Source organism: Phyllostomus discolor, chromosome 11 (genome assembly GCF_004126475.2).
Source record: "Phyllostomus discolor isolate MPI-MPIP mPhyDis1 chromosome 11, mPhyDis1.pri.v3, whole genome shotgun sequence".
NCBI classification, from domain to species: Eukaryota; Metazoa; Chordata; class Mammalia; order Chiroptera; family Phyllostomidae; genus Phyllostomus; species Phyllostomus discolor.
This window is the reverse complement of record NC_040913.2, coordinates 65,361,275-65,387,924: the sequence shown is the minus strand read 5'-3', so window position 1 is coordinate 65,387,924 and position 26,650 is coordinate 65,361,275. Positions and strand designations below refer to the sequence as shown.

General features: G+C 40.1%; 1 protein-coding gene across 6 annotated transcripts in view; it reads right to left on the bottom strand.

Moving 5' to 3' along the window:
- Window positions 1-26,650, bottom strand: part of ARHGEF7 (Rho guanine nucleotide exchange factor 7) — a 132,984-nt gene that overhangs the window by 37,149 nt on the left and 69,185 nt on the right. For all 6 annotated transcript variants that reach the window (XM_036011465.1, XM_036011466.1, XM_028527058.2 and 3 more), the window contains exons 6-9: window positions 23,526-23,614; window positions 12,980-13,074; window positions 12,649-12,744; window positions 1,565-1,687 (exon numbers count right to left, since the gene is read on the bottom strand). In XM_036011465.1, the coding sequence (XP_035867358.1) occupies window positions 1,565-1,687; window positions 12,649-12,744; window positions 12,980-13,074; window positions 23,526-23,614 (403 nt within the window). The remainder of the gene's footprint in view (window positions 1-1,564; window positions 1,688-12,648; window positions 12,745-12,979; window positions 13,075-23,525; window positions 23,615-26,650) is intronic.

Below are 26,650 nucleotides of genomic sequence, written 5' to 3'. Positions count from 1 at the left end.
CTTGAAAGAATTACTTCAAGAAACTTTAACAGTCTGAATTTATCTTAAATGTCTTCAGGACAGATCCTCACTTTCATGGGAAAAGTATTTAGTTAGAATTTTTCCTTAAAATTGTTTACCCCCTTCCATACTTCTAACCCAATCCTAGAGAATGAATCCCTCAAAAAAAGAGGGAGAGCAAAGATAAAAATGATTATAATTTTCCCCTAATACTCTATTTACTTTCTGTATATCTTCCCCCATCACTGTATCAACATTTCCTTTAAAATTTTTCAGAAACACACTTTATCTTTGCATTTCACTTCTGTAAAAATTTCATTTAATTTGTAATCTCCAGGAATAGACAGCAGAGAACATAACTGAATACAGGTTTCATGGTTTCAGCAAGGTGCATGCTACCATAGCCCGCCCTCCTGGAAAGGTGAGGAAGGGTGAGGTAATGGGGGGGGGGGGGGGGGGCGTCTTTTAGATTTTCTGTTTCTGTCGGACACTATTTATCCTAAGGTCCCTTCTCTTCATCACCATGTCAAAGACTGTAGTTTCATTTCAGGACCTTAATCATGTTCATTCACTTCTGATCAGTTCACACATGTTTTGCTTAATTAAGGCTTACAATAACCCGACGAAATACTTTTAGAAGTGTGAGGTGACCCAGGCCCACCAGCTTAAGAGCTATAGTCAGGGCTCAAACAGGGGTGACTGATCCAGAAACCCTGCCGCCACTTTCATATTCACAAGGACGCTGCACTTGAACCTCAACTCAATCTCTAAACAGCTCAGCAATGCTTGCTTACCAAGAGTTTCTAGGTTTTAAGTTGAACTATTTAGAGTGAGATGAAGTTAAATATTAGAATTAAAAGCACAGTGGCACTTATCTTCATGCTACTAATGCTATTTTTCCATTTATGGTTTAATAAATATTGAACTGTTTTCAAAAGAAACCATGAACATTTTTCTAAAGCACTTATTCACACCAATCTGTGCCTCTGTGCCCTCTGACATCTGCTCTTGACTGCAATGCTCCCCACTCTTCCTACAATTTTCAGGAAACAGACGCGGATGGCCTTGTCTTAAAAAACTGGCAGAAAATCTGTATATTCTGTTTCAAGTGTTTTAATTGTGTTTCAGGTCGAAAAGCTAAAGCTAATAGTTTCCAATTTAATGTTCAATACACCTATAAAACCCAATCTTAATTTTGAAATGGGACATTTTCTCCTAAAAGAAATCAAATGCAGTCTCATGTACCTCCAGTTGTATGACCTGAGAGAAATATGATTCTGGTAGCCTGGATTTAGCTTGCAGCTACATTCTAGAAATCTCACCAGCTTCCTTCAATTCACTGTCCAAAGGGTTGTAGGCTGAAGGGGAGATTTCAAAAAATATCCTTTTCTATTACAAAAGTATTAATATGCATTTTGAAGACTTATTACCAGTACTTTTCAGGCACTAATTTTAAGAGAAAACTAAAATTTTCATTGTTGAATAATCAAGTGAGTATTAGCATTGTTTTGGAGGTACCCCAAGAAGTCCTTTCCCTTCAGGTAAGGTGTCTACATGAACGCACCTGTGTTCCGTGAGAACATTCACTGCAGATGGGTGATTGGCACAATATGCAAGGTACAAGGTTTTCATTTGTGGCATCAGATTTAAAAAGCAGCCTCCAACTCTCTGCTGAGTTTCAGGCAACCTGGAGACATACAACACAAAGAAAATAATCCTAAATTACAGGCAGAAGGAAATTGCTAAGTAACAAATAGAAAATATTTTGAGTAAGAAAGACCTCCTTGTGTATCACCCTATGAAAACAAAATATACAAATCCCAGACCACCACTGTTCACAACATGGTTATAACAGGGAGAAGTACCTACCTTGAAAGCTGCTCTGCTACAAAACAGGGAGCTAAACCCCTACCTCTTCTCCAGCGTCCAGATGCCAGCACCTGCGCACAGCACAGCTACAAACCCACAAGTCCAGGCTTCTTTGAGCAGTGAGGAAAACAGATGTCTTACATTTTGCATAAAACAAGGAGAATTATAAAATGTGGCTATTTGGTCCGTAAGTTTTTCTACCAAAGGAGCATCAAGATAGGCACACAAAAAATACAAAAGCCACCTTTCCCTGCAGATGAAGACCGGCACCAAGCACGTCTATCAAGCCCTCTACTTCCCAAACCCACATTATGACAGCTGGCTTGATTCTTCAGAAGGCATAAACTGACAAGAACAAAAAGAACAAAAAAAGAGATGATCAGAACCCACTTTGGAAGCTGAAGAGCAGATGATGAGCAGTCATAACTGGCAGGTAAATCCCACTCTAAGACCACACCTTAGGCCCCAGCAATCAGGACACCCTTCAGCAGTAGAGCCACAGGCAAGGCTGAGTAAAGGTCCACAAGGCAGCAAGACGCACATCTCTGCGCACCAGAAGGCCACTGGTTGGGCATCCCAGCAGTGAGTCTGAGCAGGGGTCCTTAGAAACAGCGTGAAAGAACACTGACCAGCCCCAGAGCACTGACAGGAAGGATTACAACCTTCGAAGCAGGAAAGCTGAAGAGCCTTCTCTTCTCCTGAGGGAATCTGACCCAAAGGAAAGTGACCAAAAAATAGTCACACCAGGAGTTCCCCAACAGAACAGTCAACAAGTTTCAACCCACAACCTGCACTTCCACTCAAGTGTTTAGTGCACCAATCTTAATTATTAGAAGACACAAAATATGACCAAACACTTTAGGAAAAAAAATATAACAAGAACAACAAAGGGTAAAAGATGGGGAATATGAATGGGGAGAAAATATGATAGTCTGCAGGGAACAGAAAAATATTCAAAAGAAATTTTAATTAATCCTGAGAGAAATAACACAAGATCTACAAAAAAAGAAAAGGATGCTTTTCTGGATGGAAAAAAGGGGGCTCTATGGAAAGTATCTCACAGGGTGATCTGATCGTAAATTCCTAACTGGGCAGGCCATGGTGGGTAGTCATGCCCCAGCACATACCTTTTTAGTAAAAGGTTTATCTTTTCTTAAGCAAGCTGTCCATTTTTTCTCTCTGCACCTAGGTGAGTAACCACCCTCAGGACAGCACATAATCTTGTTAACTACACAGTAATCCATTCTCCACCTAGATTCCCCCCATCTCCTTAGTTCTCTCCTTAATGCATAAAAAGAAACTACAAACTGTTATTCCCAAAAGCACTTCACTCAGTCTGCTGACAGGATATTGCATCCAGGCATATCCTCAATTTGACTCAAGTAAGTTTTCATACAAATTCTCTACAGGTTTGGATGGCCTTAGATTGAAATCTTGAAAATGAGAACATTGAGGACAAAAATAAAGGAGCTTTTGAAAATCAAAATGAAAGAGCAACTGAGAAAGTCAAAGGAAATCTGGAAAATGAAGTTCTGAAATCTCCCAGATTAACAAGAAAGAGATGAGATCAAGACAAGCAGTTCCACATCAGGATAAAAATTCCAGCTACAGAAAACAAAATAACAGAAGTAAACTGAAGAAATGACCATAAAATTTGGCAGACCAAAAGACATAAATCTCAAGACAGGGAGAACTCAGAGTGCCAGCAGAAGGGATGCAAAATGACCCAAATGAAATGCAGCAGCATCAGAGTTGAGAGTTCAGAGTTCTAGAGACAGACTTTAAAGGCTTTAAGAGGGAGAAACACAAGTTTCACACAAAGAATTAGGAATTAGAATGGCCTTGGATCTCTCAACAACACTGACCCTTAAAACAGTGGACAGAAGCAACCCTAAGGGCCCATCAGTAAATGAGTGGATAAAAAAAACTATGGTATATTTACACAATGGAATACTACGCAGCAGCAAAGAAAGAAAGAACTCCTACCTTTTACAACAGCATGGATGGAACTGGAGAACATTATGCTAGGTGAAATAAGCCAGGTGGTGAAAGACAAATACACCCTATAATCTCACCTGTAACAGGAACCTAATCAACAAAACAAACAAGCAAGCAAAATATAACCAGAAACATTGAAATAAAGAGCAGACTGACAGTAAACAGAAGGGAGAGGGATAATGGTGGAAAATGGGGAAGGTCCATCAAGGAACATGTATAAGGGACACATGAACGAAGTCAAAGGGGGCAGGTTCAAGGGTAGGAGGTAGGGATGAGTGTGGTGGGGGAGCCATGGTGGAGTAAAAATGGAGACAGCTGTACTTGAACAACAATTAAAAAAAAAAGAAGAAAAAGAAAAAATAGGAGTGGACCATTAAAAAAAATAGCAGATAGAAATAACTTCAGACAATTCTATCTCCATCCATCATAATTAGTATGAACATGGATTAACCGCCTTCCAAGCACTCTTTCCTCAGGACGTTCCTAGGAAATGAGAGTCTACAGCAACAAGAGAGGAAGACACCAGCATCTCACACTGAGGAGGTAAAATGCAGGGTGGCAGTCAAGGGAGACCCTGAGACCATGCAGCAGGGCTACAGATGAAAAACCAGTAGGGTCCAGAGTGACTTCTAGAATACGAGTATAAAATTCATAAGCACCTAATACATATGAACATATTGAAAGAAATGAACATAATACAAAAAATAAACTAGTGATAGGTACAGAAAAAACAAACAAAAAGATGAAGGCAATTATCACCATTACTATCCTGAGAAACAGTGGGCAAGGCACACTAATTCTGGCACAGAACATGGCTCAGCTGTCAACAGCGTTTACCTAATGCAGTAACCATCTCGCCCTGAACAGGCTTATCTGGAGTTGTACTGTTTACTTCATTTATCCTTATCTGAAGTCAAAGTATCCTAGCATCAGTACTGCCAGCAGACACTTTCCCAAGTGCGAACTCCTAAGTGGGTTTTTAAATAGCCTTCAGGAATTAGCCACAGTTCTATCTGCAAGATAGTCCCTGGCCTAACAAATAAACTTCAACTATTCAGGCACTGGAAATAAGATTAAAAAGAGTAAGAAATCTTTTTTACCTTCAAGGTGGCTGTAATCTTTGTGGGTGAATATCAAACAAGAACAAAAATAAGGGGACTATAAAACAGCCAATGATGCCTCAATTTTGTGAGATACAAATGCTGCCAGCCCAGAGAAGAAAAGTGCACACCCTCCGCCGGAAGAAGGCACAGAGACCAGCACCCTTTCTAAGTCACCCAAAGACCAGTCATTGCACACAGCAAGGATGCTGCACACAGGACCACCTGCTTTCTATCAGGATCCAGACACCTAAGACACAGTATTTTGAGACTATAACACACTGACATTTGAGCAGGTGATGTGCATACTCAGGGACACAGTGAAACGGTAGAGTCTGGCTTCTAGCAGGGGAGGGCTCTAGCAGGAAACCCCAACTGCCTAGCTGAGGGGATTGAAGGTAACTGAAGAGATGGGATAACAAAGTTTCATGAACAAGAGAAAAACACTGTCAGAGATGTGTGCATGGAAGTGATTAGATTTTTGTGACTATATAATATTGCTCAGTGCATACCATATACTGTGCCACGATTTCACTTCTCACCTGGTCTAATACCACAGCCCAGGGATGCATTCAAAGGAGAATGTACCTAAAATCTAAATCAATGGATTTTCATTTCTTATATTTCATTGATTAATTAATATTAAGTTATATGTTAACATGGCTTATACATGAACAATTACTTCATTAAATAAGATTTTCTTTCTTTCTTTTTTTGGCCCCACTGAGCCCAGCCCTAGAGTTTTATTACCTCTCTCAAACCAATTCTGCAAGAATTCACTATACCCGCCACCACCATATAAACTGCTTTACAGTATATAAAACCATCGTAGTCCATACTCACTAAATGGCACCAGCAGACAGAGCTCAGAAAGCTTACATGAGTCATCCTAAGACTGGAACCTAGGTCATGTGCTAACATGTCTCACACATGATACCATCTAGGATCACTAAACAAACAGAACAAGCAAGCGAAACTTACAAAGATCATCAATGCAGCATGTGACAATTAAAATTGAGAATGTCCATTCTGGTTCTCCCTTGTGCTTCTAGAGGTTGTTTCTCAGAGAATGATACGATTTAGGCAGGGCATGGAGCATGGTGTTGAGCTCAGGTACAAAGGAACAAATGGCTCACAAAGTTGTTGTTGCTAGCAACTTCGACCTGTGGCCTTCTGGTACCGCTAATGGCCAAGATCTGATCATGAGAGTGGTGTCAGCAATGGTCTGACAACAGGTGTTACCAATGATCTGGTAACAGTTGTGTTGACGCAAACAATCCAGTCTCTAGTCTTTGCAGTAAGAGTAATAGCAAAGGACACAAGGGGATGTCCAAAGGGCCTTTTTCCTTTCCCAAAGTGAAAATGAACAAATCCCAGAAAATGCTTCTGAGAAATCATAAAACTGCTAAGCAATTTTCTTCCATACACATTTATTCCTGTTGGTATTGCTAACTAGATAAAACGTTCACAGCCCACAATTCACTACAGATTTCGGGGGGAGACTAAGATCAACATGAAGATATCACTATGAGGTGGGTAAACCTCAGCACACTTCAGTGTTCTCAATAAAGCCCGTGGTGCCTGTCCATGATTGACAGGCAACTTCAAGAGAAGAGACTATGTAAGCAGCCTCAGGTTCCCTTTCAGGGAGGTGCCTTGGAGACCTTGGGACCGTAGCCAGACAGACACCATGGCAATGGCCTGAGACAGTCCACAGACAGTCCTCTCTGGGGGAATCAAAACCCTGAACACAGAAAACTCTTTCAAGGATGCCAGAGCTGCCCTGGCTGGTGGCTCAGTTGGTTGGAGCACTGTCCCATAACCAAAAGGTTGCGGGTTCAATTCCAAGTCAAGGCACATACGTAGGTTGTGGGTTCGACCTGCAGTCTGGGTGCATATGCAAGACAACCAATCGATGCTTCTCTCTTGCATCAATGTTTTTCTCTACCTCCTTTCTCTAAAGGCAATGAAAAAATGTCCTTGTGTGAAGATTTAAAAAAAGGATGCCAGAGCCCCAGGAAGGCTGCAGAATCTGAGATTCCTCCCAGAGTCCTCTTCTCACCAGTAATCAGCCTTCTTGAGCTCCTTCCCTGCCAGGATCACCTTTCTGTGTTCCTTGCACATGTCACTGGTTTGCCATCAGTTTCTAAATTCCCAGACTTGTAACATTCTGGCACTGGAAATGTGCTTTGAAATCGTGTTTCTATGGGATCATGCAATCTAAACACATAAGGAAAATATGGAAAGAGTTACCCAGGTGACAGCACATGGCAACCCAGGGGCAGAGGGCAGACACTGCCTCCTGTACTGACACACAGGAGGAGGTAAACCCTACAATCTGAATCACACGGGGCAGCACCTGCTTCTACAAATGTGTACAATTAACCCCAAATCATCTCCAGATAAGCTCCACTCCTACACCTTCCTTCTTAATAAGGACAGCCCAGGCTCAGAAACGTGCTCTGGGTCCAAGTGAGACTGCTCTCCAAAGTTAATTATTATCTCTACATCACCCAGGCTTCCTATTATTTAGATAGTTTAAAATGATAGCCTTCAAAAAATAAATAAACGACATCCTCCTGTTTAAATCTGCATTTTGACAATAATCTAAAACAAATACATACTGTTTTACTGTGAAAACATTACTATAACAGTCCAAAGAATATTTATAAAAACGAATATATGTATATATTAAGATAAGCTTTAAAATTCACTTTTGAACAAAATCAGTGTGGTTATTTAATCAATATCAATTAAATACTTCAGTATATACTATATGAACTATTTTATTCAATAATCTGAATTTCTTCTGTCATATACAAGGGAACTTGGTCTACTTACATCTATTATACATCAAAAAAGAGTTTGCAACTAAAAACCCATCGAAAAAGAGTTTGCAACTGAAATCCCAAACATGCATGTAAGCAAATGCAAAGGAAGAAAAGAAGGCTGTAATAAGTGATATATATTCACTAGGTCTGAAAGAACAAGCCGTTTTTAACAAGAGGAGAAGAAAGTAAATCCACAGGAAGGGAATGGCAGGGAGAACTGAGTGGGAAACCACACTTCTTGGTCCCCCACAGGACAGAAAGAAAGGCCTTCCTGCTGAGCTAAGGCACGAGGAGAGGAAGGGACAGGAGAGAAGTCTGGTGCCACTGGACAGACGGGAACCCACCTGAGGGACTACCACAGATATTAAAACTTTGGACCTGATCTTCTGAATCAGCTTTTACCTCCACAAGATGTCCCATTCAAATATCTCAGAAACAGGTTTCTAAAACACTGCTGTGAACAAGTAAAGTAACTGGGAGCCATCCAAAGTTTCTGAGTGGAGTGTCAACCAAACGAGGCCCACTGCAGAAGGAGCCTGGGCTGATGGAGGGATGGGTACACAGGGGGCCAACAAGAGGCCAGAGCCTGGGTAGGAGGTTCGTGCAAGGGCACAGCAGGGATGAGGTCACCTAAGTCAGGGCAAGTGGCAGCAGTAAGGGCAGTGCAGGGGCAGAGCCAAGAACACAGAAAGACAGAAAGCCTTAGAGAGGCACCTATGGTTTCTAGAAAGAACAGAGGCGGGGGGCGGCAGTGGAGTCTTTAACCAAAATAAGGATAAAAAAGGCGGGAGGAGAGAGGCTGGTAACCAGGGGAGAAGAAAGGCAGGGACAACGATGTGGATTCCTGCTGAGCTGACTTGAAAGACATGAAAAGTTGAGAAGAGTAGCAGGAAAATATCAAGCAGATAGTGAAAACACATCAGATCAAGAGATCAGATCTGGAAAGGCAGACTTAAGAGGCAGGAGCAAGAGCTGGCTTTGCTCAGCTCAGGATGGTGGCCACCAAAAAGCAGGAAGAGGAGAGAACTCGGGGCAGAGCCGTGAGATCTATGCAGCAGGTAGAAGGAGCCAGAAGCAACCATGTGAGAAAAGGAAACAAGGCAGCTAAAAACATAAAAGAAAATTTCTACAATTCTAATCACTCTGACTCCTCAAATTACCATTTACAATGCTCCCTTAGTCATCCCCAACATTTCTTTCCTAAACACTTAGTCATTTTCTCTTTCACATTCCAAGTGAAACTGTCCTGACTTTTTAGTTTATGACACAGACACAGCCTCCAAGTAACTGATTAATGTCTGAAGAGAATAAGATTAAAAATATTTTTGCTACTTTCTACCACTCCAAATAGAGGCAATGATGGTTTTAACTAAGCTAGTGGTTTAAAATGAGTTGTCTTCCCTCCAGCTGTTTTAGAAGAAAAATAATAAAAACATCCACACTAAAAAATAAAATTTAGAATAAGGAAGTGAATTCTCATACCAATTAATTAGATCACTGGACTCACCACAGTGTTCTCTAGTTCCAAAATGATTCCATGGCTAGTCAACTACCTATTAGCTATCTCCAAAAATGCTATGGCTGCCCTGGCTGCGAGGCTCAGCTGGTTGGAGCATTGTCCTGTGCACCAAAGGGTTGTGGGTTTGATCCCTGGTCAGGGCATATACCTGGGTTGCAGGTTAGGTCTCTGGTTGTATGGGGCGTATGAGAAACAGCTGATTGGTGTTTCTTTCTCACATCAATGTTTCTCTCTCTCTAAAAATCAATAGGCATATCCTCAGTGAAGATTTTTTTTAATGTTACAGCAAAGAAAAAACTGAGGAAACACAATTTTATCACTTTCTTCTACAGAACAATATCTAAAGTCATATATCCTACATATTTCTTTTAACGTCCTAAATTAGTCTGAATCCAGGCAGACATTACAACTAACGGAAAATAATGCCTAAGAACTGGAAGGGTGAGGGGGAAAAAAATCTTTCAATTTGAAGAAAAACTGACCTTTCCTTCAAGAATGTCAGCGACTCACACACGGACATCCAAAATCAGTGTTTCATTTAGTACTCAATCACAAATGGCTCTAACAGAATGGGAGGGAGAGTGTTGCAGAATTAGGAAGAATACATTTTGACATCAAGAAACAAAGCCCAGGCAGCCACCACCAGCTACTGACTTTTATTTAATGCTCACAGTATACTCTACTATACTCATTTTACAGATGAGGAAACTAAGACATAAAGAGGCAAATACGCCTGGGCCACACTTCCTCACACAAGGCTGAGTGGGGTGGGGCGGGGCACTACATCTCCCAAATCTCCCCCTCCAACCTTATGTGATTCTAGGGCTGGTCAACTGTCTGTCAGACCCCCTCACTAGAAGGTACACGAACTCCCCAGAAGGAACTTACTGCCTTATCCTAAGTCCTTTCTTTAGTCTCGCCTTCATCAGTTAGCAATACAATATCCCTCTCAATCAGCTCAACTCAAAAATCACAAAGTTTTTTAACTATCATTGTTCAAACAACAAACCTGCTCAGAAACTATCCCTAGAGGAGTAAATAGAGCCTTTAGCTCTATTGACTTGATAATCTAAGACCATCTATTTACTGAAAATTTACTACATGTTAAAATTCAAAAAGTAAATAACTAAGAATATAAAGAATAAGACACTGTCTTGCTCTCTAATAGCACCATGAAACACAATTCTCCAAATGTTGCTCCAAAATGGGTATGTTTCCCTTAGAGTCTTCCACAGATGGCGGCATTCTATAAATCCATTTCCAGAGAGCCAAGGACTATCATCTGTTAGTATCTGGCAGACCCATTCATAAGCCTGCATGAATCTTTTTGATGAAATGGTGCCCCATGTATCACATCTGAACATAAAGCAACAGCAAGGAAGCCATGAGACATTTTCATTCACACAACTAAGATGTATTTGATTATTTAAACTCAGATACACTTTGTCAGCCCTGAGTGTCACGACAGGGGCTAAAGAAGCATGAAGTATATGCAAAAGACGAGGAAAAGGAAGGACCTTGAAAATGAGGATAGAGAGAAAGTGAAAACCCCAAGACATTCAGCAAGGAGTGGTGAAGTGGATCACATCCACCCCATGCAACATATCTCAAGTTATATACCAAAAAAAAAAAAAAAGCACCACACACTTGAAAGTTCCAGGCACAGGACTGGATATGGGGCCAGCAAGTCAGGTGCACCCACATCTCAAGAGCTGCCTGTCAGAGGACAAACGCGGCAAACCCAGTTACCCCTGCTGCCTGCCTGCCACCTTCGTCTCTCTACCCAACAGAAAGCTAACGTCTACGGCTCACTTCTTCTGCCACTGCAACTTTTCTAAACAAACTACCACTTACATTTGAATTCTTGCCTGTGAATTCTTAGCTACACTCAAGGACGGAGGTCTAACACCTGGCACCGTTTGCCATTACTGTTCCTTGACCACTCGGAACTTCAGTTTTTACATCTATACTGTGAAGAGAGCAATATCTGCCCTATTTCACAGGGCTGACAAGAGGCTCACAAGAGATACTGCAAAATGTGCTACATGAGTATTAATTTATTTAGTCTACATCACCTATAGCCAGTAGGAAAGGAGAAGCAAACATTTATTTCATTATGCGCCCAACAGGCTAGCTAGCCTCTTGCAAAGACCCCAAATTGTGGCCAAATGATCTTCATTCACCAAAAGGAAAGCAAAGTGATTCTCAAACTACTCTCTTAATGATCAGGTAAGTAATGTCATTTTATGCAAACCAAAAATACTGCAAAAACAACAACTGTGGATTTCTGTTTGAGAGCTGGTGTTTCGTTACACTGACGAGCAGCTTTCGTTGCCACAGCTTCCGACATGAAAGGCCTCGATGGGGCCTTGAAGCTAAAGGTAGGGGAGCAAACCTACTTGCAGCATAGCAAACTGTTACCAACTTAAAGAGCTGCTGGCACAGCAGGTCACCACTTACAAGACTGAGAAAGACATAAGAAAAACCAGAGACCAACCAGAGAGGAAAAAAACTTTCTGGTCCTTCTGGTGACTACAAAATTAAAGAGAATGCAAAAATAAAACACGCTGCCCTCCTTTATCAAACCCACAAATAAATAAACATCGATATAACCTGATGGACAAGAACCTCAAACTTCTCATGTGCATTCTGACTTTAAGTCATCTAACACCCAGCAGGCATTTCATAAATATCCTTTAATATCTGTTAACAAAGAACATAAAATAGTCACACAGAAAAAAAATCTCATAATCTCATGTCCGATCATCAGAATACACCTGCCCCCTAGCCCCAGGGGGAAAAACAAAATCTTGGAAACATGACAAAACCAAGTCCTTAAGAGATCTCAACAGCACATTACGTGTGCAGTGCTTTACAATTTCACAGCTTCCTCAGGCCAGGAACAACACTCGCTGGAAGACAATGCTGGGAAGACATGGCCTTCAAGGGTGTGTGCACACACGCCTCCCCGTGGAGCACATGGCAGCACGCAGGAAACCAAGCCACCGGCACCTCCATGCTCTCACATGCCACCCTCTCCACCACTGGAGTTACTCATCACCTACTTCCCCCCAACACCTTAAAAATCATCACTCACGTGAAACCCTTTCTTTTCTCTGACTAGTCAACAGATGCCTCCTCTAAAGACCACTAATGTAAAATTTAGATAACGTAAAACACAGCTTTTACGATAAAAGATAATATACCTAAAAATTTCAAAATAACCTAGTTTCCATCTTTGGAAATGTAAATTCTAAAATTGTGTTACACTTAATCCTTTAAATAACTGTCACACAAATCTGAATTTTGTGAATTTTAGCATCTTACTTACTTGGTGCATTCTTCTAAAGACTGTACAAGCATTTGCTGGAAAGAACATATTTCTTCTAGATTTCCCATTAAATATGAAGTGTTTGCTGAACTTAACCTAGAGCCAAGAAAAATAACAGTAAAAATAGGTAAACAGTTTTACTTATACCCCTCTGCTTTCCCATCCCAATGCCCCATTAAAGTCTTAACCTAATAAACAAATTGCTTATGTCTAAGGCAAACCAGTACACTAACTTCTGTTCCAGTACTTCATCCTCTATTCTGTGAAAATGCAAGGGAGCACCTAAGGTGATGACTACTCTACAATTCACCCAATTTATCATCTAACTTACTTCTCACTGGTCTGCAATGGCCGTAGATAGGTTGAAAGCATAGTCTGAAGTTCTTTAGAATATTCATTTTCTGTTTCCAAAATATTCTGTAGCACCTACAATAAATGATGAATAAGTATTATTTGACATTAAGATTTATAAACTTTCGAAAATTCACCACCGAGCTTTTGTTCAATTGACATTGTTGCTTCTATATAATATTAATGTGTTCACTATCATACACAGATACACATACAATTCACTGCCACTTAGTTACTATTACCACAGCTACACCACTGACTCCATTTTACACCCAAGCATTTGACACAGATATACGCAGAACAAGGCTAGAATGAATTCCTTCATCAGATAAGTAATGCCAAGCCTACAGATAACAAGGGAAACCACTGATAATTGCAAAAGCACAGATGTGTGGATGAATCTCTAAACACTGTGTTGTGCAGAAACCATTTACAAAAAGCATCTTCTGCATATTCCATTTTTTTAAAATCTTCATTCGCCCGAGGACATTATTTTCATTGCTTTTAGAGAAAGAGGAAGAAAGAAGCATCAACTGGTTGCCTCCCATATATATCAGCTCCCATATATTGCAGGAGCCTGCACCCAGACCAGAGATCAAACCAGCAACCTTTCGGTCTCAGGATGACACTCCAACCAACTGAACCACATTAGCCAGGGCTGCATATTCCATTTACAGTAAGTCCAGGAACAGGCAAAACTAATCTACAGTAGCGGAAATGAAATATAAAGTGGGGGAAGGGAGTGTAACAAGGGGGAAAGGGACATGAGATAAAATTCTGGGGTGGCAGCCATGTTGTAGATCATAATTTGGGAAGTTATTACATAGACATACACACCTGTCAAAGCTCACTGAACTTCACTGAACTGCAACCTTACAATCTTTAGATTTTAACACATATAAAGTATATTTCAACTAAAAAAATGAAGTTTGCTCATTTCCTTGATCACATCTAGGAAAGCTAAATCAATTTCTTACAACTACAACTACAGACCTTCATCAGAAATATGAGAGCTCAGATCATCCTACACACATTTATTAAAAATTGAAGGTCTACCAGTATAAAACGACCTTTAAATAGCCACTACAGGCACACCTCATTTTATTGCACTTCTCTTTATGGTGCTTCACAGAGGGTGTGTGTGTGTGTGATTGTAGGCAAGACCCTCCTCGACCAGCAAGATCACAACTCACTATTGCAATCCTCGCTCTATTGGGGTAGCCTGGAACTAAACCCACAAAATCTCTGAAGTACGCCTGTACTTTATTTAGAGACAGCAGATTAATTATAAATCAACCTTAAAATTAAAGTGTTTCCTGGCATCCTATATTAGTATGGCAAATTTAGCCAAAAATCACTGAACTCCTAAAAACTGAGTGTTAAATATAAAGTGCAAAACAGCTGAACTAAAGCATGAGCCTCTTCCCACCAGTCATCACCAAGAGGCTCCTCACAGGGCAAGGTGAGAAGGTGCTGAGGTCTGCAGGTAGAGCAAGCTTAAGACTAATTACTGATGCTTATTATATTCCCAGCACTGAGCAGGGTGCTCTACATACATTATCTCTAATCCTCACAAAACCTATGCCCTTTTCAGAGGAAAAGACCAAAGTGTAGGTAGATTAAGTAACTTACCCCAAATCAAATAGCTAGTGAATAGCAGAGGCAGAATGTGAAAGCCTAGGCCTCTCTGACACCACACAGCCATCAGACTAAGGGCAGGACTCAAGGCTCCTGTGGGACCTGACATGACTAAAGAAAGTGAAAGCCCTTCCTCAACTTCATTTTTTATTCCCCTCTGTTAAGAGAGTCAGCATCTTCTTTAACCAGGAAACCATGTTACATGTTTTTTTCCTGAGGATCCACTACATGCACTAACATGTGCTCTGTCTTCCAAAACTAACAAGTCATTCTAAAGTAACCATACAAAAAATTTTTTTTTACAGAATAAAGCTATCGAACACACTCAGGTTTTATCCCCCTCATTTTTGATCATCAAAATGTATGCTTAAACACTTAAGAAAAAAAGTACTTGTTAAGCTAAAAGCTTAGATTACAGCATTAATAAATACCACATATTCTGTTCACTCCTGTTTTCTGTGTACTCTGAGGAGAGACTACAGTCACTCATGAGTAAATGCAAACCTGATTAAATAACTTACATACTACACTATTTAATTTGCAGAGAATCAGAGGTTCTTTCACTCTGACACTGAACACTGGTTTTGCCCCTGAATGGCTCTATTCATGGAAGACTGGTGGAGTGAGCCAAAGGGAGGAGGGGCCACTCCAGAGTTCATTCCTTTGTGGGGGAATCTGGGTGCTGATTCTATGATTATAATGTCTTCCTTCGAAGAAATATACTCATTAGACACAAATATCAAAGGACTAGTGGACAGAGAACACAGTGCAACATCAGCCACTGCATCGTCGGAGAATTATACTTAAACCAGATCTTACCCTTCAAATATAATGTGAAGTAAGCCAAGTATAATGGATCATTGAACTAAAAATAAAAACAAAAATGTCACAGACGTGTACAATGAAAAGTCCTTTTGCAATGTTACAACAAAGGTTAAATTATATTATTTCATGTCTCAATTACAAACATTAGGAATTATTAGCAACACTAGCTAAAGCACACTCGAAAAACTAAACACCTATTTTATAAAACAGAAAACAGTTCCTAGGTAACATAAAAGGAAAACTGTGCAAGAAAACATTACTAGTATGAGTGGAAGAAAAAAATGGCATTTCCTCAATAGCAGAATTAATCACAGTAAGCAAATACAGAAGCCTCCACAAGAATGTACCAAAAGCAATCCTGTCAAAAGGCTACACAATTTATTAAGGCAGTTCAGTTGGTTCATTTCTACTACTAGTCATAAACATTATCTTCAAATACGGGCTAAAGACAAGTTCTATAGTACTCCCACTCCAAACAATCCAAGTTACACTTAGCTTTTTCCACCGAGGCAAAACCAAGACTTGGCTAACTGAGTCATGCTCGACACTGACTGGCCACTCTGTCAGGAGGCCACACATCCCTCCACCCTATGCTCAGCAGCACGTCTGTGTACTCCAGTCATCACCTTTCTTCCCTTTCTTGACTTCTGCAAACTCTGGCTGCTGCAGGACCCCATGAGACCTAACAGCCAGGATGCCAAAGCTCCATCACAGGAAGGCAGGACACCAGCAAACGCATGCCGTTTTCACAGAAAGAGCAGTCTTTACTCCACAGCCCCGCCTGAGCTCAGCCAGCATGAACTCTCCCTGAGGCATAAGGCGTGGAGAACCACGTCCAGTCAAACAATGGTGCCACACAGAAGGAGGACATCAGGCAAGCCACAGAGACAATCCCTGAACTATCAGCCACTACAGCAACGCAAAACAAAGGATGACTGATTTCAGTACCTTGCAGACACACAGAAACTCATTTTATTATTACCACCATTAAAGGAGAACTTAGTATCGCTGATTTTACAAATGAGTTACAACTTCAACTGCAAATATTGGAAGATGTCATGTTTTATTTTACATGGCAGTGATGGTCCTTTAAAAATGAACAGAGAATCTACATATAAGGAAAGAAACATTAGGTAATTTTTAAAGATTTGATCCAGATAAAAATTATCATCATAAACTAAAACCAAATTTCAAAAACATAACCCTGGTTCATAAGCACAATGGGAAAAATGAAAGAATGGCACAATCAGCCTAAACCTTCTCCTACTCACCTAATCAGCCCCGCCCCACACAAGGGAAAATAATCACTGCATGTTTCCGTGCAACCCAGTCCCTATATTTAAATTGTAGTTAATACTGAAATTTTCAAACAGTATATTTTAAGGTGGAACTTGAGCCACTAATAACTATCAATCAGCCTCTAGGGGAAGGAGAGGAAGGAAGGGCAGTGCTGCCAGAGGAAGTAATTCCTACAGTTCTGCCTGGCTCCACAAATCCAGAGGCCAAAAAAACACTCAGGAGCAAATCCACTCCACTCCCTGGCAATCACTGATTTAATGTAGTTTGTTGATCTCTGCGTATACTTAATAACATTAACTCTCAAAAAGAGGTGCCACGTAAAAAGTTTGTCTGATGTGACTACAAGAAGTTACGTTACTACAGTATTTCTAAATTTGGGGATTCACACATCTTGGGATGCTATTTCTTCCCAACACTAAAAGGTTAGTTACTAAGACAAGAGCAAAGGCTGCAGGTTCACAATGTTGACGTCACAACAGAAAGCTGTCCTTAGCGAGCAACCTAATATGCATGACTGCATTCTGATGTGTAAAGAGCCAGAGTTGAGAGCAACAGACCTGGGCACAAATCCTGGCTCTGCTACGTCCTACCTGGTACTATACTTGTCTACAGATCTAATTCCTTTTTTTTTTTTAAAACAAAAAGGGATTCCTTTCCTCAAGAGTGTCAGGTCCATGACTTAAGGTAGAAAGGAATCTTACAAACCACCTAGTGCAGCTTTCCAACACAAACCTGGAATCCTACTTGAAGCTACTTCTTACATAACTCCATTATTCAGGAGGTAATTATTTTATAAGCCAGTCTTTTCCATGATTAAGTAACTCAGTTATTCCTTCATTCATTTACCAAATGCTTAGCTACTACTCTGTGCCAGGCTTCTACTACCACCTGAAAACCTTATGTACATCGTGATCAATATAAAACAAGAAAATTATATAAAAACAATGGGAGCAAAATTTGTCAAAGACATCAGCAGGCCCCTGTCAATATGAAATGTGGGTGGGATATTAGAAAGGAGGGCAATAGCTTTCTAGGAGAGCCACAGGGAACAAGCACATGAGATAGTGGACCTTATCCACACACAGGCCTGGGCAGAGACATCACATGTCAAAGGATTAAAAAACAATCTTGGTAAAGATGGAGGGAAGCCGAGGGACAAGTAAAAGATAAATGCAGCCCTGGCAGGGGACTCAGTTGGTTGAGGCTTCATTCCATACACCAAAAGAATGCAAGTTTAATTCCCAGTCAGGGCACATTTGTAGGTTGCAGATTTGATCCCTGGCCAGGGCGCATACGGAGGCAATCTTCCTCTCTCCCTCCCTCTCTCTTTCTCTCCTCCTTCCTCAGGGATTTAAAAAAAAAAAAAAAAAGATAAAAGCAGCAAAACTAGGGCTGAGTTTGGGCTGTTCAATGTACACATTCAATGTCAAGTCAGAAGCTCAGGCATTCTGCCTGACCCAGCATGGAGAGAGGTTCACAGCCACTCAAGGATCAAAGGGCAAAGACAGATGTACTATTTCTCCGCAGCACAGAAAAGGTCCATGGAAGTCTGCTACAACATTTTATGAAAGAAAGATGTACATCTATTTTGTATACTTATTAAAATTAGTGATTGCTATCTATTATATCATCTTTACAATGTTTTAAAGGCAAAAGCTGCCCTGACTTTTCATGATATTTGGCATGACTGGAAGGATAAAACTGTTTGCCCTTCCCATACAAAAAGAGTACTGACATACTTTTAAGTCAAAGTTCAATAAAACCTGGAAAACAAACCCCAATATATCACTGAACATGTATGATTTTAAGAACCTGTAACTTCTCAGATCGACATATTGAAGAGACCTCATTTTCTAATGATGATTGTGGAAACTCCTGATCCTTCAAAAGAGGTGATCAAGACCTTCCCCCCTCTAGGGATGGGCATCAGCTTCTACATCAGAAGCGCTTTCTCTCATCTCCATCAGGAAGGAGGCCTATTACCATCCTGCAGGTGCAGTTAATGTTCTTTCATTGTCAAAATCCATCAAGCTCGAGCACATCACAAACATGTTTTCTTTAATTAGAAGATCCCATCATCCTTGACTACAGCTCTCCCAGGTAATCCTCAAATGGAATGCCTGTTTGCAAACAAAATGCTATAATGGCCTCAGTGATGCCTAACATCCTAAATGGCCCTAAACACTCTTCCTAATAACCCTGAAAACCTCTTAAGGTCCAAGTATTTCACCAGACACCTCAACACTTCAAGGTCAAGTCCAGCACTGTCAACCTCATTTTATAATGTAGTGTCTATATAGGCAGCTAGGGGCTTCTACCTGGCCAGCCCACCAGTAGAGCACACAAAACCTGAAACCCACCCCCACCCCACTGCCCATCCCATCCTATGCCATCACCTAAGCAAGAGCACTCCTGATTATTCATTGTCCTAAATCACTGAAAACATACTGATTGCAAATAGTTTTCACATTTGAAAATAAAGATAACAGTGGTGGCTGACTTTCTACAAAAATTAATCTACTCTTTATTTAAAGTATCTTAGATTTTTTTCTACCTTCCACTGTCATTCTCCAAGTCTGAGGCCCTACTGCCCCTAACCATGGCCTCTGATGCCCTACTTCCATTTTCAACAGTGATGCCAAAGTAATCTTCCAAAATCACTACCACTTGTATTACCCAGCAATACAATTCTGCCACTCAAACCATTCTCTGGCACTCTCCCTTCTATTTTCTGACACATTTTAACATAATCACATTCTGTATGTAATTCCATAGTACTGCTCATTACACTTAACACAAAAGCATTTTTTATATTTTTAAACTGCATTTTTAATTATTAAAAATGGGTGTACTTCTGGTTACTTAATCATTCCTATACTGCTATATTTTTAGGTTACTTGTAACTTATTACCATAACAAATAATCCTATGAAAACACCTTTGCACAAACTTTTTAAAATAGATTTCAAGTAATTTCTCTGGGATGGATTTTGAGAAGTATAATTACTATATTAAAAGGCTTTAGTGTTTTCAGAATTTTGTCTATACCTGCCATATTACTTTTGAGGAATCCTACATAGATGTACATTCCCACCATTATTACAACTGAAGATTCTCTTTTTAAAAATCTCTGCTTACTGGACACATATAATGTTGCTGTCAAATTTTTTATGGTAAGCTTAACTATTTTATCAGAGTGGTATGGGCTGCATGTCTGTGTCCAAGATGGAATGTGCCAAGTCTCAGTTGGAATTAGGAGGTGGGGCCTTTGGAAAGTGATCAGGTCATAACGGCAGAGCCCTGGTGCATGGGACAAGTGTCACAATACAGGGATGAAAAGACCAGAGCTTGCTCTCTCCACCTTGTGAGGACACGACAGAAGGCGGCCCTCTACAAACCAAGAAAAGGGACTTTATGGATAACCCAACCTTGATTCCAGCCCCCAGAAGCTGTTCAATCCACTCAATCTATGGTATTTCTTTAGAGCAGCCTGAACTGATTAAAACACAGCCATCAGTATTTCCCCAGTTTTATACTGCTGGCTTCATTTCCTATTTATCTATTAATCTTAATGTATTTGTCTCAATGAGCTCCTCACACATTGGTGACAGACTCATAGATGGAGAGCAGGATGACAGCTGAGGGTGGAGGAGGTTAGCGGGTTTAGGGATTGAGCAAAAAAAAAAAAAGGACTCTTGAACATGGACAACAGTGTGATGAGTGCTAGGGGAAAGGGGGGAAAGGGGACTAAATGGTAATGGAAAAAAATACAATAAAGATTAAATGGAAAAAGAAAACTGAACAGAGCCTCAGAGACCTGTGGGACCTTACCATGCTTACCAACAAGTGTACAATGGGAGTCCCAGACAAAGAGGAGAGAGACAGATGATGAATCTGCCATGATAACAATAATAAGTCACTAAGAATCACTTTTCACTTCCCAGTGTTTTCTGGTTTGTCTTGATCATTACACACCAGCACAAAGATTCATATCCATCCCCATTAATGCTTATCTCCTTTTGCATCTTAATTTCAAAATGTTTGTTCCTCCAACTAGAACACTCTCCTCACTGCTCTCCACTGATCCCAAGTTTAGACTTAGGTCTTTCATGTAACTGTGTTTAGGAACATCAGCCCAACCCCAGTCTTAACCTCTTAGAGAACCTTATCTTTCAGTAGGGTTAAATATACCTATACCTTAGTAGTTTTCTGTGAAAACAAAACAACAAAAGTTCAAAAATGACTAACATGCTATCTACTATACTTGTTCTCTGTGTTATATTCTGTCCTATATTTTACTTTCCTGTACAATTTAGAAATACAGAATTCAGAAAAGCTAAGACTGAATCCTAGGTGAGTCACTAATCACTGTGTCACCTTGGACAAGTCCTTTAACCTCTACAGCTTACTGTTTTTCTCTATATAAAATAATGAGTGCTACATCAAAAGTTGATTTTCTATGAATTCCATGAGTTTCTGCCCATCCATAACAACTGCAATTTTAACATTCGCTATTTGCTAATGTAGTATATCTGAATCACCAGCACCACTACTCTAGCACTTTGGGGCTGTTATTAAGTAAGATAAGGGTTACTTACACACAAGCACTTCAGCAGCACAACAGTCAATATGAAAACTGAGGCAATGGGTAGCATAAACAGCATGTATACACTGAACGAAGGGATGATTCCTATACTGAGCAGGACAGCAGGAGATACTCAAAATGTATCTGATACTCAAAACAGAACACAATTTCAAACTTAGAGACTATTTATTTCTGAAACTTTCCATGTAGTAGTTTCAGACCATGGTTGACCGTGGCTAACTGAAACTGAGGAAGGCGAAACCACAGAAAAGAAGGGACTACTTTAAACTCTAACAGCAAATAAGTAGCTCCCTCTTGGGAACATCACCACAGACTATGACTGCATTATTCACCACATGAAACCCTCCACAATAAAGAAACCAACATCTCACAAAGAATGCATGAGGAAAAGGAAGCTCCAGGAGATAAAAGTTCAGTTTTCCTACTAAGAAACCCTGAAAAACCATAAAAAGACATTAATTGTCGCTTTTGGCTACATACACAAAACCACACATATAACACATCACACACTAAAACACGGAGAAGTTAGTGGAATCGCATCCCAGGAACAAACATCCAGCAGGCACAGGACTGAAGAGGATGTGCTGAGCTAAACATAACCGAGGGAGGATGTGCAGAGCAGCCCCATGTTCTGGAAGTCAACAGAGTTAAGGTGGAAGTCAGAGTCCAGATGAAACAGGTGAAGACTAGTGAAAAGAAAAAGAAACCAGGGGACTAGAAGGAGACGCTTAAATGAACGACTTCTCAAGAAAAGAAGATCTGGAGTTGACCAATACAAGGAAAAGAAGTCAAACACTGCTAATGGCACGTGTCCAGCAGTATCATGCAGAGCCCAATGAATGAGGAGTAGAAAAGTGAATTTATGAAAAGAGGCAATGAAATGGACACAGGGGGAGAGAGTCAACAATTCACTGTATCCATGTCCTAGAACATCTGCTGACAAAAGAAAAATTCCTGCCATTTCCATTTACAGTTTTATGCCCAATGTCTTTAACAAGGCCTGGCACCCAACAATAACTTGTAAAGTGAGAAAACTCCCCCTGAGGCCAACTTGTTCTGTAAGATTTGGGTCAAATGGAAGGTAAATGCCTAGAAGAAAGCTGAATATACAGACTCACAGTAAAGACTGCGGCAATAGGTCAGTGTGGTGGAACTGCCTCATTCAAATCTGTCATAATTTTTCACCATTTCTTCATACCAGTTCAGCAAATTAAACAGGGGGTAAAAGGGCTGCTGAAAATAACACACCACTTAACCGGTTGTTATTTCACTTCAAAAATTCAAAGGTCTCATGGCCACAGATTTATATATCCGCTGATCAAAAAAATAAAAAACTTGAAGTAGGAGAAAAATAAATAAATGCACACTTTCCACAGAATTCAAAACATAACCATACTTAAAGAGTCTACTCTGCTGGTTTATCATATTAAATAGATATATAATAGCAATGTAAAATTTTACTCAAATAAATATCATTTTTATGTTCTGTACAATGTGCAACTGTGTAGGGAGAGAGAAGGTTTGGATTAGACCTTGGATTTAATATCACAGATGTTTTTTAAGCTCACAAACTGCTCATGTTACGTTTCAAAATGCAGTAAGTTTTGGGACTCCGAAACCTTGTCTTTACTATGTATGATCTTTAGACACTCTCCTCTAATTTCATGCTATTTGATATTTTTATATACACATATCTGTACACAAATGTATACACACACACACACACACACACACCAATCCCAGGAGAGACTATGTTAAGATATAAAGAAACTATACTGATCTAAAGTACTTACAGTTTACTCCAAATATAAGCATTATGGCATTTGATGCACATAAAATCTTTAAAACACATTATATACCTTTTTAAAATCTCATTTTTGAAGACTTGGTATGGGGATATGATCACAATATCCGGTTATATGACAAGAACAAGGTACAACTGCAAATTCACAGTATTTAAAATTTATTTAAGATTATAAAATATAGAGAAATTAGAATGAAACATACCAAAACATTAATGGTGGTTACATGTGTGGGACAGATAATGATTTTTATTTTTATATCCTTATCATACTCAGTAGTTTACCTATCTGCATTGCTGAGCTTTAGTGACATTCAAAAAACCAGGTATTTTTAAAAAATATTTTGCAATTACTCACCACGTTATAATAGCTTTTGTTAATGGCAGTTGTATCGAATCCTTTGGGAGGGCTCTTCAATGTTCCAGATTTGGGAGACACAGGTTTTTCTGAAATATAAATGTAATGTAGTTTTACTGATCAAAATTAGAGACACCCAAATGTACCAGCCCCCACAGAGAGCCCACCATGACTGACCTGGCAACCTCAAATGAAATAAACCCAAAAGGGGGCGCTGAGCAGAAGGCCTGCACACCTCCAGGAGGCATCGCAGTGCCCCCATCTTCTCCTGCTCGACAACCTGAGTTCAGGCTGAAAATCGCTGAAAGCTACACTCCATTGTTGCCAGCAAAGAACACTAAATTGTTAGCTATACATGTAGCTTAGCAGTGTAGTAAAGATAAAATATTACCCAAACAGAATTAGAGAAAATGTTGGCAGATATCTGACAAAATTAACACATCAAGACCCACAGTCTGAACTGTATTTCAAGGATTCTGATCACTCAGAATGCAAAAGTCTCTCAAAGTCTCTCTGAACAATATGGTCTGGCTGAAGGCAACAGACAAAGAAGGAAGGCCACTCCAAACAGGCAAAACCCAGGAAAGCACCTCACTGCCTTAATAACTTCCACATTAAGTGACAACAATGAAAGCAGCCATGAATACTGCAAAGATTAAAGTGTTTTAAATTGCATGGCTTTCATTCAACATCCATTCAAGAGACATCATCGGGGATAATCAGTACTGAAGAAGTGCTCACTAACTAAGATCATGGCTCTCAGAATGTGTGTGTGTGCGCGCACACCATTGGTTTTATTGGGAGAGGTATGTCTGTCTGCCCTTAGTTCTCTGTGTAGGTTTGTCTGTCTATCATTGATTCTATGGGATAGGTCTGTCACTGGTTCTGGGGGGGGGGGGGGGGGGGTGACAGCTACAAAGTGATACTGTTCACTACTGCTGAGGGGTGAGGAAATGGCAAGAATGTATTTAGTGCTACCTTTCCAGGGGTCAAGTGAAGAAAGGTTTCCCCTTTCTTTATATAAACTATAAGAATGCTGAAATCAACATAATTTAAATGCAGACATGCTAAAGAAAAAGGGGGTGGGGACTCCCTAGGTGCCAAAAGTAAAGGGGATGAAAAACACCAACAATGACAGGGAGGGGCCTGTGAGGGGTGGTCCCAGGGACTAGGGTGCAACCAACACAGGAGTAAGACACAGACCTGGTGCAACTTGGGCAGAGTAAAATGAGATGAAACTACTGCTGACCTGTACAAATGATGAAAAGAAGCCTAGAAGCTTCCGTCCAAGCTGCTTCTCTCCCGGTCCAGAGAAGCAGCAAGGAAGCGTGCTAGCTACTCAGAGACTGGATACACAACCACTGAGAAATCAAAACCCAGAGCCTGACCCTGTCATGGTGTCCATTCCAAATCTACACCATGCTCCTATAGAACCACCAGGATCTGCTTACTGCAAGAAAACCCCTGGGAGCCCCTGAGGAAGCCAATGCTATTCCTTTCTGAAGGAATGAATACTTCTGCAACCCCGGGTACAGGGGATCCTACTGAATAACCACCCATTCCACACCAAAGAGTGAGGACTGGAGAACACCTTTATTTCCAGCAATACAAAGAAAAACAAGATTCTGTATACCCTTTGTCCCTTTCCCTGAACAGAAAATATTTATTTCAAACACTGTTCTTTCACCGCTAAATTAATAACTGTCCAACAGCTTGCATTTTATGTCACTTTTTGATGTCAAAGATAAACAAAATAGTAAAAGTGACAAACTTAGGAAGTGGCAGTGTAATTGCTCATTAAAGATCTGTGGATGGGCAAATCATAGTCACGTCTAAGTTCTTACATCACTGCTAAGCATAGGTTTTTATGCATCTCAAACTAACCAGCACCTATAGTAAGATTTTTTAAAAAAGAAAACGTTTACTGTACACAGATAATGAGCTACCGAGAAATGGAAGAAATTAACTCAACACATCAGAAAAAAATCATTTGAAAGAAACCTGGTGAATTTGTATGCACACGTGACAGTGTACTTGTGAGAATATGGAACATGATTTGCTCACTCAGCCAGCTTAGCCCTCAATGGGATGTATTTTCCAACTGCACGCATGCGCCTCATCGTGCTGCCCACTAATGACTGCGAGGCTCCATGTTCACTTTGCAAGAGCAGCAGCCAATGTCACTTACTCCCAGAATCGGCCCTGTTGCTTCCCTTTTCTTGCATCTCCCTTGAATGTTAGGAAACACATACATATGTCTGTGTATAAAATATGGCAGACACCCACGGGTTTTATATACCCAAAAATGTGAAAATAAATATTAAGTAACAATAACATATTTTCCATAAAATAGTACAGATTCAGGAAGAATACACAGTGCATTCGCAGCAAGCATTAGAAATACCCTTATGCAGACTCTTGGAAGATATTTGTCTTTAAAGACAAACAATTTCAAATAAGAAACCACAAACAGGTCAAAGGCACAAATACATGAACTTATCCAGAACATGCCCTCTGTGACTACCAGAGGGCAAACAATCACAGCTACTTACACTTCCCTAAGAAGTGGAAGAGAGAAATTGGACATGCTTGAGAACTTACCTGGATATTACACAGGCCAAAATATGTCACTTAAAGGTTGACCTTAGTTTTGTTTAGTCAATAAAAATATTTATAAATCAAATGAAAAGAGAAACTCACCATTTGAAGGAAGTCAGTGTTTTTGTTTCACAAGGAAATGACCCTAACAATATCATCATCATTTAGAGGAGTCTACATTTAAGATATGGCACATTTTGCTTACAGAAAATGAAGCATTAATTACACTATAAATTGCAAGGCTCACATTATACATAACTCAAAAAACAAAGCCTATTTCAAAACCAGAAAGCCACATAAATTACTGAAAAGATGCAATACTGAAGTGTTATTGTGATCCTAGAATTTTAGTCTAAACTGTTATAAAGCAATAGGTAAAGTATGTGGTTTTACGTATTCCTGTCTCAAATGCCAACATTTAAAATCAGGTGGGGATAACTTTCCTTAGAACATACTCAGGTAATCTGAAAACACTACAGATGGAAAGTTATTCCCAAAAGAGATTATTCCTTTAGTTCAACCGTCAG